We start from the raw sequence: 14,186 nt of genomic DNA, 5'->3' as shown, positions 1-14,186 counted from the left end.
AAGAAATTACTTAAAACGCTATAATATGACGTAAATAAAATATTCCTTTACTTAATAATAATATTATTACTATTATCTGGAAGTGCGAACATAATAAAAGCGTAAAAAGTAGGAAATTGTTGCTAACATACTGTATATATATATATAATGTCCCATATTTCCCCCTTAATAATAACCTATAATTTTGATACTCGGTCAGATATAATATTGTAATATAATATACTACATACCAACGGAAATATTTATAGACAGATGAGGGGGTGCACAATGGGGCATAACATGGATTCCTAGACAAACCATAGAAATTACTTAAAAAGTTTGATATGAGTTCTGAGACCTAGTTGAAGGCGTAGCGTTATGTAGTTTGAAGACTAAAAATACCCGAGGGTGAGTTGTATTCTCGGTCACCGTCAATTGTTAAATATTATATTTAAGAAAAATATTTTTTACTTATTTATTTACCAATATAGTAACGTAAATAAATTTTTCCTTCACAAATTTTCCTAAGCGCGTTTATAATGAACCGATAGAAATGTTTTTCTTATGTACTATATTTATGTAATACTCCATATTTCTCCTTAATATTAACTTATAATTTTGAAACTAGGTCTGATATTATATCATAATATAATATGCTACCATTTCAAGTGAAATAATTATAGACAAACTAGCGAACGCACAATAGCATTCTGAAAGAGTTATTTTTATTTATTGAAATATAGCATGTTATGATTACAGCTGTATTGTTGACATCGTGTTTCGATCTTGCCTGTATTATCATGTATGGAATGATATGGAAAACATCTTGTTCATATATATGAAATGTGTTAACAGTGACGAGATTTCCAGAAGTATGAAGTTGGTGGAAAATGTAAGAAAATTGTTATATCAATATTCAATGTAAAACAGTAAGAAAAAAATATCTATGTTATCATGTATAAAATCATCGGGACCTTTTTGTTAACATCTTTTTGAAAGCTGAAAAAATTCTCTCGTTATTTAAACCCAATTCATGAATCTGAATCGTTGTACAAACAGTTTAAATTTCATAGTTTGCAACTGATATTTTGAGAACAATTTAGTTTTTATCAAAAATAAATAAATACAATTTTAGACTTGGAACTATCGAGAAAAATAATTAAATAGAAATTATTGTAATAGAATTAAATAGAAATTATTGTAAATAAGAATATTATTTTGAACTTTGTCGTAAAAAATTCTGCCACTTTTTTTTTTCTGGAACAAGGCATTTTCTATTAAAATTATTTAACGACAATATGTCTCCATCTGTCATTTGTAAGGCGATTATTGAAATTGATATAATCGAAAAACAGCAAATGATTCCCACTTTTATTGTATCTCCTATCGAAAAGTATTGGTTGAATAAAAAAAGAACATCTACGAATTCTTTGTATGGAGGGGGGAAGTTAGAAAATACCTTTGGAAATGCATCCCGCGCCCCTGGATATGGGCTTCTGCAGAAGAATGTGTGCGCCCTCATCCCTCAGCAAGTGGGCGGTTGCGCGCGCAAGGTCCCCTTTTTCACCATGAACCCTGAGTGAAGTGATGGTTCTTCCTGGTGCTCTCGAATTCCCCGAGAAAAATAAACAAAACGATACAATTCAATCAGACGATATTTAAATTTAGAATAATATTAAACTTCTATCTTCGAGCTGAATTTCTGTATTACCGTTTTAAACCCATAAGCAACACCCTTTATCGATTGGAACCTCAGATGAAACATGACTCGATGGAAGAAAGAGGAGCAAGCATTCGTCCTCTTCTCAAGCAGATGCCAGATTCCAATGGAATTCGGTAAGATAAATAGTCGTCTGCTTTTAAAAATAACATTTCGAATTAAAAATTTTGGGAGATGGTGAAAAACATACTTTGTTTTAAGCGTGTTTATATTTTGGGTTGTATTTGGTATGTAATTTGGTTGATGACTTATGGTTAAAAATTAAGGTAGGGATATAACGACGTCAGGTTATACCATAAGTGGGATAAACGAGATGTCAAAGAGAACGAGGTGATATGCTTTTACCTGCTTAGTGGTCGATCGATTTTACCCCAGATTGTTCGATTTTACGTGCGTTTTATTTGTTTTTTCTTGATTAAAAACGAGATTTTATTTTCAAATTCTTGTTATAACTTTATTTTTTACGACATTTTCAGTTTGTTTCTACATTTGTATTTGTATTTTTTCTTTTTCTTCGGAAATAAATATTTTACCGGGTAAATTAATAGAAATAATAAAATAGTGGTTGCAAAATTCACAAAATTTTTAATCTGTTATTCAATGTCTAACATTTGATTTAAAAATCACAAATTTGAAAAAATATATGTATGAATGTCTTATGAGAAAATAGCAGCTTTACATTAAAAGAACTCAATTTTGCAATTAACAATTTTTCAAAATTTGCTGGGAATTATAGTTTTATTGTAATTCTTTTAAATATCAAAATTGTTTGAATTTCTTTTTCTCACAGTTTTACATTTCAGTAACAGTTTTCTTCTACATTCAGTCCCAGTTTCAGTAACAATTTTCTTTTGTTTTCCATCGAATTTATATTTCTTCTTATCACTGTTAACTTCTTATTTTCGTGTATTACAAGTTAACAAATTAGCAAATTTATCACTTAAAGCAAAAAATTAATTTATTAACAAGTTAACAAATTAATTTTTTGTTTTCGAGTTCGATATAAGAATTACATTAATGAAAAAATGCTTCTTTTTAAAATAAAGACTTTTTACTAGCTTTTTTAAATTTAAGATTTGTACCATTTTTTTAATATTTCCTTTATTATATTTACTCATTTGCTTTTTACTTAATTTTTATTTTCATTTTTATTCACTTATTTATTAAAATTCGTCGGTCCTCAAAAAGTAGAGCATTTCAGAGGGTAAGAGGGTATAGAGATTAAGGTTCCACAATTGTTAATCACAAATTTAACCTCCAACGTCATTCTCCAGTGCTCTCCTAAAAATCCAAAACCATAATGGTGGAAATGTGATCCGTATTGTGCTCATGCCGCCTTTACTTACCAATACAAGTTGGTATCGATTATAAAACCGAGGATCGAACCCTTATACTAGTTCTTCCCAATGACATTTCAGAGCCTGACCACTGAGCCATCACGGATAAATCTGTCAATCTCATCTCATACTTTATATAACATACCGAATTCGAAAATGACAAGAAGCTGCTTTAACATGGTTTTTCGAATCAAGGAAAATAAAAACGCCGCAGTTTATACGCCTTGCACTTGAAGCCAAACAATGATTTTAAACTATATCGTCTAGCAGTAAAGAATTATCTGGGCTTTAGGAACGGATAAATAACTAATCAAATAAATAAATTAAAATTATAATAAAATAAATAGCAATAAAATAAATAAATATGCAAATTAAAAATAAATTAATTAAAAATAAATCAATTAATTAAAAATAAATCAATTAATTAAAAATAAATAAATAAATTAAAAAAAATAAATTAATTAAAAATAAATAAACTAAAAACAAATAAATTAACAACAAATAAATTAAAAACAAATAAACTTAAAACAAATAAATTAAAAACAAATGAATAAAATAAAAATCACCAATGTGCGACATTTTTCCATCCAGAAAACAATTATTAAAATCACTGCCTTATTCTTAGTTTTTGCAAATTTTAATGAGCCCAGATAATGAAGCATTAAAGTAGGTTTTTAAATAATATAAATTGTATACACACATACATATATATATATATGTAGCCGACGTTGAACAGCCAATCCAATTTTGAGTTTACGACTACTAATGTTCAACTCCGAAGCCTTGTAATTTTGAACCCAATCCAGAAGACAAGGAAACTCCTGGATCAAGTATTAGTGTAAATTGGCTTTCGTGGAGGTATTTTTTTGTGGTACTAACCCGTATTTGCATTACATGGTGAGGTAAAACCTCTCACGGTTAGCCAGATGGCAAGGGGACTCTAACTTATGATCCGTCTACCACTGAGGATATGTTACGTCAGCACTGAGATCAGTTCGAGCCGGGTGTGGAATTCGTATTGGTCATCTATCTCTGGGATTCGAACCCGATTCACCTCATTGGAAGGTGGATCCTCTATCTCTTGAGCCACCACGGCTCTCTTTTCCACTGGCAAATGTTAAAAATTAGAAAGATGTTTCTCCTTTATATACTATTAGCCTATCTAATAACATAGAAAAACCTTTTTTTTCTCTTCCGCATAGAAAAAAAAGGTTTTCCAATGTTATAAGATATGGTAATAGTGTATAGAGGAGAAACATCTTTCCAATTTTGAACAATTGCTGAACTGCCAGTGGGTTAAAGATTGAGGAGGGTTACACTTCCGTATTAATAACTGAGTTATTAACTTTTTGTGTGTTTCAGTCGAATGGGCTCGTATAAATTAACTCTTATAGCTCAAAGCCTTTTTAATTTTCCAAAGCAAGAGAAACAATTTTATGAAATTTGAAAAACAAATTGAGTTTTTTGCAAAAACAATTTTAAATAAATGAAAATTGTTAACAAATAGAACGTTATTGTCTGTGATCCAATCAAGAAGGTATTGGGAATCCCAGAAAATATTAGACCACTTTGTTTCACCGAACGAACAAATAGTTATTCGAAACGCCATAGATTTCGCCCGATAATAAAACAATTTTCTCGCTTAAATATTTAATTTTAAGGAAAATTAATATTTAAGTAATAACTCAGTTAAATTCCAAACTCTAAAAAAATTCACACAAAAACATATTACAAAACCCATATTAAGAGAGGTGATTTTGGATCTACGAGTAGTGCTTTTAAATGTTCAATATAACATTCTTTCTATGACTGTGTATCAAATTTAAACTGAACTCAGTGGCGCGACAGCCCATAGTGGGCCAAGGCCTACTGTGCCCATCTCAGTTTACTTGACCATGGACTCTGGAGTGCACAAGTTCCTGTTGGGTGGTCAGCCCAACGTGGAACCCCCAGTGTTTAGTTCTCAAGCATGCTTGGTACTCATTTTATCTACCCACTGAAGGGATGAAAGGCTGGGTAAACCTTGCCCGGCCCGAGGATCGAACTCTGGACTAGTAGCACGAGAGTGCGAAGCCGTACCACTCAGTCAACGACGTCGTTTATCAAATACGAAACTTTAAATACAACATCAAAATTTTCTTATATGTAAAAATATATTTCAAACACATAACCAAACTTTTTACACATAAAAATAAATTACATATGTCAGATTTTTCTTACATTACACGTATGTAACTAAAGTAATGCTTTTGAAAAAATATTCTGAGAACAGGAAAGATAGAAAAAAATATTTCTTTTATAAAAAATGCGAAAATTACTCAATTTTTTATTTAAATTTATTTAAAAAGTATCAAGTTAATTAAAAAATATTTTTTTAAAGATCGTGTTTGTTTCAACGTTATGTTTAAATTGGAAACAAATATTGCCACCAATCACAATGTTTCTTATGGCGGATATTCTGTTATTGAAGGAGATTGATAAATATTTTAAAAATAACTTTTATTGTCTTATCTGGACAATTTATGACATGTTTTATGCAAATTATGATTTTTTTCAATGGAAATTTTTAAAACACATCCATAAAATGCACTTATGCTCTAAATAACAGTAATAATTCTCTTCATAAAACCAATTTAAAATCCTTGCTTTACGGATTTGACGTTATGAAATTCCCTTGATTGTATTTTTAAAACAAATGTGACAAACATGAGAACGTGTTTCATACTGAGTCTTAAATTTTAGTAAAAAAAAATTTTTATTATTTATTTGCTTAAAATTTTTAATTAAATTTAGGAAATTAATCCCGATGACAAACATAATAAAACTTATAATAATATCATAAACATTCGCATCGCAACTAACTAAGCATTCACAACTAAGCATTAGTATGAAAACATTTCTCTTATTATATTCTATAAGCATACAAAAGTTAGAAAAAAAGTAAAAGATATTCTTCCAACTGTATTTATTTAAATATTTGTTGAATATTAATTATTTAAAAAAGTTTGCAAGCATCTCTAACATGAAGCATTCTTCTTTTTAAGTAGAAAAAAAAAAGGTTTTTTCCATCAGAAATATCTAGGTGTTAAAAAAATATGGTGGAAACTCTAGATGTTTGTAAACAAAGGGAAAAAAAGAAGTTTCTATTCATCACAAATATCTAGGCGTTAAAAAATATGGTGGAAACACTAGATGTGTAAACAAAGAGGGGAAAGGGGTTTTTTTCCCATCACAAATATCTAGGTGTTAAAAAATATGGTGGAAACACAAGATGTGTAAACAAAGGGAAAAAAAGGGGGATTTTATTCATCACAAATATCTAGGTGTTAAAAGATATGGTGGAAACTGTAGAAGTGTAAACAAAGGGAGGGAAGGGTTTTTTTCTTCATCACAAACATCTAAGTGTTAAAAAATAAGGTGAAAACACTAGATACGTAAACAAAGGGGGGAAAGGAGTTTTTTCCATCACAAATCTAGGTGTTAAGAAATATGGTGGAAGCTCGAAATGTGTAAACAAAGGGAAAAAAGAGTGTTTTATTCACCACAAACATCTAGGTGTTAAAAAATATGGTGGAAACTCTAGATGTGTAAACAAAGGGGAAAAAAGTGTTTTTTTTTAATCACAAATAGTTAAAAAATATGGTGGAAACTCTAAATGTGTAAACAAAGGGAAGAAAAGGGAGTTTTTTTCATCACAAATATCTAGGTGTTAAAAAATAAGGCGGTAACTCTAGATGTGTCAACATTAACAACGCCTTTACAATTTTAGACTTTTAGCAACAGAATTAAAAAGATTTGGGATAGATTAAATAGATATTAGTTGTGAAGCATTGATAAGATTTATTAAACATCGGTTGTTATTTTGTTGTTATTTGTGTTGTTTTGTTATTTTGCTGAAGAAAGAAAATAATTCATATTTAAAATTTGTATTGTGGGATTTGGCACTTGTTTAAAAGATTTTATGGTTTAAATACCTTTTTTACCTTTATTTTCTCGGAAAAATAACTCAATTAGTTTTTTTTTATTCATTTAAATTGTGAATTTTGATAGCGTCCAACAACCTAACAACCTACAAGTTATGCATTCTGTGACATTTGGATGAATTCAGTTTATGTGAGTTTTCTATTTTTTGCAAAAGAGCCAAGAAAGGCTATAATATTAGCTATAGAGTTGAAAATGGATATACCTGAATTTATGGGGTCTCATAAGAAATATATATAAAGAGATTAACGCTGTTTTTTATCTTTAGTTCTGATAATTACTGGTATTATAATTAATTGAACAATGAATCAAGTATTTGCGCGTTCAAATTTGTGCATTTTATCGTGCTTAATTTTGAGAAATTCAATATTTTGAGCATGCATAATATTTTTCAGTTTAAAGTAATTTCTTTTTACGTAAGTAAAATTGTAATAAAATAGAGAAAATGATGAAATAAAAATTTTAACATTGCGTTTTTAGAGGGAACTAAAAAGGAAAAAATAATCTATTTTACTCAGACACAAAACGAACAGTGAAGAGCGTATCACTTTCACGTAGGGGACATCGAAGGTGAAGTTTATAACGGAAAAAAATACACCTTACGCATTTTGTTTTCTGTCTGACAATAACACTATTATATTCTCCTTTCTAAGTGTTTCTAATGTTCTAATGTTTTTTATCTTATTATTATTAATAATAATAACAATATTTTAGTCATCTGTCTGTCAATTTATTTCTGGAAATTTTTCAAAAGTTTCTAACGTCAATAAAATGTTGTGATTCTACTTGATTTATGAAACATCTCTAACTTGCATTGGTATCAGTTGAAATCTGAATTATCCAGCTAGTCAGAAAGTGGTTCGAAATTTTGAATGAATGTAAGTTATATTTGAAGATAATATTGCAATAAATTGGCCTAGCAGCGTTGAGAAAATAACTGTAAATTGTATTTATAATTAGTGTGTTTTAATAATTGTCATTAGGTATAAAGCTCCAGCGGAAAGTTGAAAACTGTAACTATTCATAATTTAATTGACAATTAAATCTCCTTTATTGATCAGAAATTGATTGATACTTATAATATCATTGACTGATACTTGTAATATCTTGATAATCTTAAAGTAAGTGGAATTTTGATTGATAATAAATTGCATATCACGATAAATTCTGCCTTTAACGGTAAAAAAAACGATGGAAATATCAGTTAATCAATTTTACATAAATTTACTTTTATATTTTCATTAATTAAAGTAAACTTTGTACTACTATTCTAGCAAGAATTCGCATACATATTCTAAAATGAATTGTTCTATTTATTTATCTACTTTGGATTTATTTATTTTACCTCTCAAATAAGGGCAAGAATTTGAAGGTATTTTAGATAAATCATTATCCCAATAAAATATAGGATAACAAAGACAAACTTTGAAAGCAATAGGAAGCTCTTGGCTTCTTAATTAACTCACTAACGTAAACGAACTCGCCATTATACTAATGCTTGGCTTGCCAAAATAAAAAGTGTTTGAACAAATTATCATCATTTACTGTTTTGAAAAAATTATACATTCTGGAATATGTTCTCGTAAGGAACAGAGCTCTAACTAGAAATTTTTCTATTATAATACTGCTAAGAATTTTAATGCCCCTAAGGAATTTTTTGGAACTTAGAGCCTTAACATTAGCTTGTCAAAAATAACTACAAAAAATCATCAAACGAAAAAGTAAATATAGTTAAAAAAAAAAAGAACAGAATTTTAAAACTATTACTAATTGGAAACTGATATCACAGGTTTTTTTGATAAATCTCAATAAAATTGTGATGACAGTATATTAATCTTCAATTATATTGTAGGAGATAATGGATGCATTGCCAACCATCTGAAGACAGCTTAGCGAAACCAGCACAGTATCTGCATCCATTTGAAGGAATAAATAATTAAGAGTCATCGTTAAAGCATGGAAGAAAAAGTGGTCAATACCAATGTTCCAGGCACCTGTGACGAAATTGTTTCCAGCGTTCCAGTACCACCCTATACCTTACTTTCAACCATTGCCATAGCAACTATAACAACTATTTTGAGTATGGTAACGATAATCGGAAATATATTGGTGATAATATCTTATAATATGGACAGAAGACTGAGAACCATAAGCAATCGATTCCTTTTAAGTTTAGCTTCAGCCGATTTATTGATCGGGACTATTTCAATGCCTCTTTTTACCACTTATCTTTTGATGGGAGGATGGACTTTAGGCGCCATAGTCTGTGATCTATGGCTTGCTTTAGACTATCTGTGCAGTAACGCATCCGTGTGTAACTTACTCGTCATTAGCTTTGATAGATACTTTTCGGTTACCAATCCTCTTAAATATCGAGCTCTAAGAACTGTTAAGTTAGCCTACTTTATGATCGGTGGTGCGTGGATATTATCGTTCATAACATGGCCACCGTGGATTGTTGGCTGGCCTTACATCGAGGGCAAGAGATCAGTCCCAGATGACAAGTGCTACATACAGTTCCTTGAAACTAACACCTACATAACCGTGATAACTTGTCTCATCGCTTTTTATGCCCCTGTCATCACTATGATTACTTTGTATTACAGAATATGGTTGGCCACAGAAGAGAGTAAAAGAGAACATGCGAACCTTCACGCTGACAAACAAATTGATCAACCAGATCCAACTCCTAATCCAGTAGCTGCTGTAGAAGAATCAACTAGCAATTTAGAAACTTCAAACAAAATGCTCTCAGATGAAGATTTTCCTGTGCCCGAGCAGGATAAAAACTGTTCCCACCACTTAAAAGCCTTTCTTTCTTCTCTATGTAGCATAGATCGCGATGAAGCAAACGATGATGACAGCCCCGGTGGCACAACACCTAGCTCAGTCGAAACTCCTATCCAGTCTTCCAGGACAACTTCCGTAACTCTTCGGCCAGATCAAATAGCTACGATAGAGGCATTACGAAAAAAAGCAGGAGATAGCATATATCCGATGAATAGAGATGAAGGTATGTATACCATAATGATTAGCATGCCCGAAAACGAACAAGCAACGGTCAAGCAGATTCCAGATGACGTTCGAATCACTCCTGTTCCGATGAGATCATCGAGGAGCACTAGTGCCCTGGTCGAGCATTCAGTGACAAATCAAAATATTAAAAGGTGCAGTTCAAGCGAAGCCTTGAGTGCTTTTAGACTAGCGAAACAAGCAAGGTTGCAAAGACCTAACGTAAAAAAAATTATAAATAAGACTCAAGACAGAAAATTTGATTCGAAAGCTGCGCGCACATTGAGCGCAATTCTGTTTGCGTTCATAATAACATGGACGCCGTATAACGTACTTGTGCTGATAAAAAGCGTTGAGACCTTTGTTAGTTGTGATGATATTATTCCTCAAGGTTTGTGGGACTTTTCTTATTATCTTTGTTACATGAACAGTATGGTCAACCCTTTGTGCTATGCACTGGCGAATGCTAATTTCAGAAAAACATATTGGAGGATTCTAACCTGCACCTGGAGGCAGAAATCAAAATTGAGCATTATTCGCGGTCTTCATTCGAAAGCCTCCTGACATAAGGCTGACAGAAGGATAAACAAACATATCCTTCATTTTACTGCACGAAATGCACCACCTCAGACAAACCCGGTATCTTATCCTACGGAATTGGTAACATACCGGGGATCGAAAGCTGATTAACAGAATTATTTTACTGTCACAACAGAATTTTGGACTTGTCAAGGTGCTGCGAGCAAGATCAAAATCGTGGTCTTTCTGTCAGCTTTGAATATATATTCACGGACGCTATATCGCGAGAGAAACCATTCAGAGCAGTTTCTTTTTCCATCTACATTAGTAATTTAAAGTAAAGAAATTAAGAAATTTCAGCTAAACTAAGACTAAACCATGAAGCTACAAATGTTGATTTTTTCAATAATAGAATGCAAATAATTTTTAACAGGATTTCTCCACGTAGAAGGCAACGATAGAACAGTGGTTAAAGGCACTAAGCTGTTATTGCGGCTGATTGAATCACCCCCAGCTCCAGATTGACTGATAGCTTGTCTTTGAATTAAAGATAACGTTGAGCGCATTACTGAATAAAATAGCACAATCATACCGTTATTCGCGAAATTGTGGAACCTTATAAACTCCACGAGCCAATGGCCCCCAAAGAGCTGTTGCTGATATACTTTACTTTACTCCTACATAGAAAGTGAGGAAGTAATACTGCCGTAATTTACTTGCATTTTGATGTTTTTAAAAATCTATTTCAGCATTTAAAGCTGCTTTATGGTTAATTCTTGGTTTATTCAAACTAATTTTTTTATTATATATTTTAAGTTACTAATGTTGATGAAAGAGAATTTGCCCTCAGTGGCCATCGGTTGCCGTTTTAATTGTCTTTGCTCATTGACTGTAATTTCTTTAACTAAACGCATGCGGTTGCGTGGGTACTAACTACTTAGATGTGTTTTTAATACAATGGATGACAGTGTTTGTAGTAAGTTAAAATAAAATTTGTTTATTTAAAGCGTTACATTCATATGTTTAACGCCGCCCCTGCTGTTATATTATCATAATCAGCATATTTAGTTGAATAATTCTCTCGTCCACTTACAGCAATCAACTTTTATTAGAATTAAAACGAAATGTTTTGATTTTCTTCTAAAAAATATAAAAAATTAAATGCAATTTTTTTATAACTTATCTTTGAATTCTATGTCACACATTGTGTGGAGAAAAGTACCACTGCAAACTAGGAGATACAGCTATTCAGAGAAATGGAAAGACCCTGTCTCCAATGGTTATCAAGTTAATTATTACATAGCTGATGTGCTTTGATAGTTACGCATTAGAATCATTAAAGGTCTAAGAAGAATGGATGTTTCTATGTGGCTGTAAAAAAGACTTCTTACATTTTCTACATTTACATGATTCCGATTAACTATGTGAACACTCGTCTTTTGTGTAAATATTGGGATGATTCTGAATTCATAAGTGTAATACAATCAGATTTCGCATTCTCACGTTACAAACCGCACGCTCCCGTACGTAGGTTTTGCACAAATCTAGAGAATCAAGATTGCTTTGTGGTAACTGTACTGCGCATATCGTACGTCAGCGAGCATACTTAATGTTATGTGAGAGAGCGAAATCTTTATATTTAGCACTTTCACGGAGCATCCTGCACGCTCCTGTACGTATGTTCTGCGCAAGTCTTATAGTGAATCAATTGTATTTTGTGGTTACTGTGCTGCGCAGAGGTTGCGCACATAAGCATGCGGTTGGCTACGTGATGATCATGAACTTATTGTTTTAAACCTTTTCTCAACCTTTCAGTGTAAATTTCAATGTACATTTTTATAGAAAACAAGTTTAAAAGTATAAAAGATAAATATCGAGTCAAGGAAGTTAATGGAGATAATCCAAAACAGTCACCATATCCCGGATTGTTGTTGGCATTTGCATTTAAAATTTTAAAATTTTCACGTGATTTTATTCCTTTTCTTTTTTAGGATTTTAAGCAAGTATTTTATGGTAACGTCATTTTTCAATATTCAAAATGTAACATCATTTGCACATTTTTTTTTTTTTTTTGAATCAGTATTTTTATAGTAATCAATCCTTTTCTAAGATTAAAAGGAATGTTTCAGTAATTTCTCTACACTCTTGGGGAAAATGTTTGCTTGATTTATCGTTTTTATGAATGCAGTACTTTTATTACTACATTTTAACTACATTTAACTTCAAATCGACAAGTTAGTATTTAAAAAAAAAAAAAAATTGAAATGTCTTATTTCCTGTAGTTTTGATGATTTTCGAGGAGTTCAGTAACGACCGACCTTAACACATGTTTCCGGAATTGTTGTAAAAACTAAATAAGAAAATTATGTACGCCGAGGATCGCAAACTAATTATATTCCAGGAAAAAATTCTATTTAAATATGACGAACTGTAAATGGAACTAAACCCTGTTTGATTGTCAGAAAAAATTACTAGGAATTCAAAGACGATTATTAGAAACTGCGGATTATTGATGATTTTCATCACACCTTCCTCCTTAGTGATTCGATAGATTTCCTCACTTAAACCTCAATTTGCGACTCCTACTTTTTTAATTTCATTTTCGACAAGATTGAAAAAAATTATTTCTCTCCCTCTCTTTTTTAATTTTTGGTGCATCTTTAGGATAACACTCAGGAATTTATAAGTCGTCAACATGAAGGTAATATATAATTGTAATTTTTATAGAATCCTAGAAACTTTTTATATAGGTTCACCCAAACCATAACCAAGTGTTTCTTATCAACTGAAATTATTTTTAATGCACATTTGCAATAGTTACTAAAATTATATTTTCTTATATTTGAATGAAAAGATTTTTAAAATTTTCTGAGCGAATTTTGCAAATTTTATAAATTTGGAACAGAAAATAAAAATAAAAATTGATGTTCAAAATGTTTAATAAATATTCATAGTATTTTAGAATCTTTTCTAAACTCAAGCATGTGAAAGCAGCGATTTTTTGTTTGACTGATAAAATTTGATCATTTATTTCTAAATTGTATTAGTTCGAAAAATGTCTAAATAAGTAAGTTAAAAAAAAATTCGTATGTCAAGAAAATAAGTAAGTTAAAAACGAATTTTTGTTTGACTGATAAAATCTGATAATTTATTTCTAAATTGTATTAGTTCGAAAAATGTCTTAATAAGTAAGTTAAAGAAAATTCGTGTGTTAAAAAAATAAGTATGTTAAAAAAGAATTTTTGTTTGACTGATAAAATCTGATCATTTATTTCTAATTTGTATTTGTACAAAAAATGTCTAAATAAGTAAGCAAAAAAAAAAATTCATTAAATTTGAAAATTTGTTTTTATTAACCTTCTTCTGGATGAGAAGAAAAGTTACTCTTGGGAAATATATAACTTTTCTTGTTCAATTACAAAATTTTTGTTTTCATTTTTATGTTTTGTATAGGATATGATTATGATGATGTATGTGAAACCAATTATAATGTTATTATTGTTATTGTGTTACATTTAAATTTGTGTTCTTATGATTTAGATAATGTTATATAAAATTGTCAACAGATTCTAAAATTTTAAGTGTAAATTCATGTTGGTTATTATGTGTCATAAATTATAATTATACAAATTATAAAT

At 30.5% G+C, this 14,186-nt stretch overlaps 1 protein-coding gene across 1 annotated transcript; it reads left to right on the top strand.

The window, feature by feature from the left end:
- Positions 1-1,513: 1,513 nt before the first annotated feature.
- Positions 1,514-13,120, top strand: LOC107441021 (muscarinic acetylcholine receptor M1-like). The gene is made up of 2 exons (XM_016054148.3): positions 1,514-1,815; positions 8,870-13,120. The coding sequence occupies exon 2, from the start codon at positions 8,974-8,976 to the stop codon at positions 10,591-10,593; it is 1,620 nt and encodes a 539-aa protein (XP_015909634.1). The 5' UTR covers positions 1,514-1,815; positions 8,870-8,973; the 3' UTR covers positions 10,594-13,120.
- The last annotated feature ends 1,066 nt before the right edge of the window (positions 13,121-14,186 follow it).

Source organism: Parasteatoda tepidariorum, chromosome 7 (assembly GCF_043381705.1).
Source record: "Parasteatoda tepidariorum isolate YZ-2023 chromosome 7, CAS_Ptep_4.0, whole genome shotgun sequence".
Lineage (NCBI taxonomy): Eukaryota > Metazoa > Arthropoda > Arachnida > Araneae > Theridiidae > Parasteatoda > Parasteatoda tepidariorum.
This window is presented reverse-complemented; position numbering and strand designations above follow the sequence as displayed.

Bases quoted from the DNA above. Each gene is read 5' to 3' on its own strand.
- LOC107441021 (XM_016054148.3), top strand. From the start codon at position 8,974: ATGGAAGAAAAAGTGGTCAATACCAATGTTCCAGGCACCTGTGACGAA.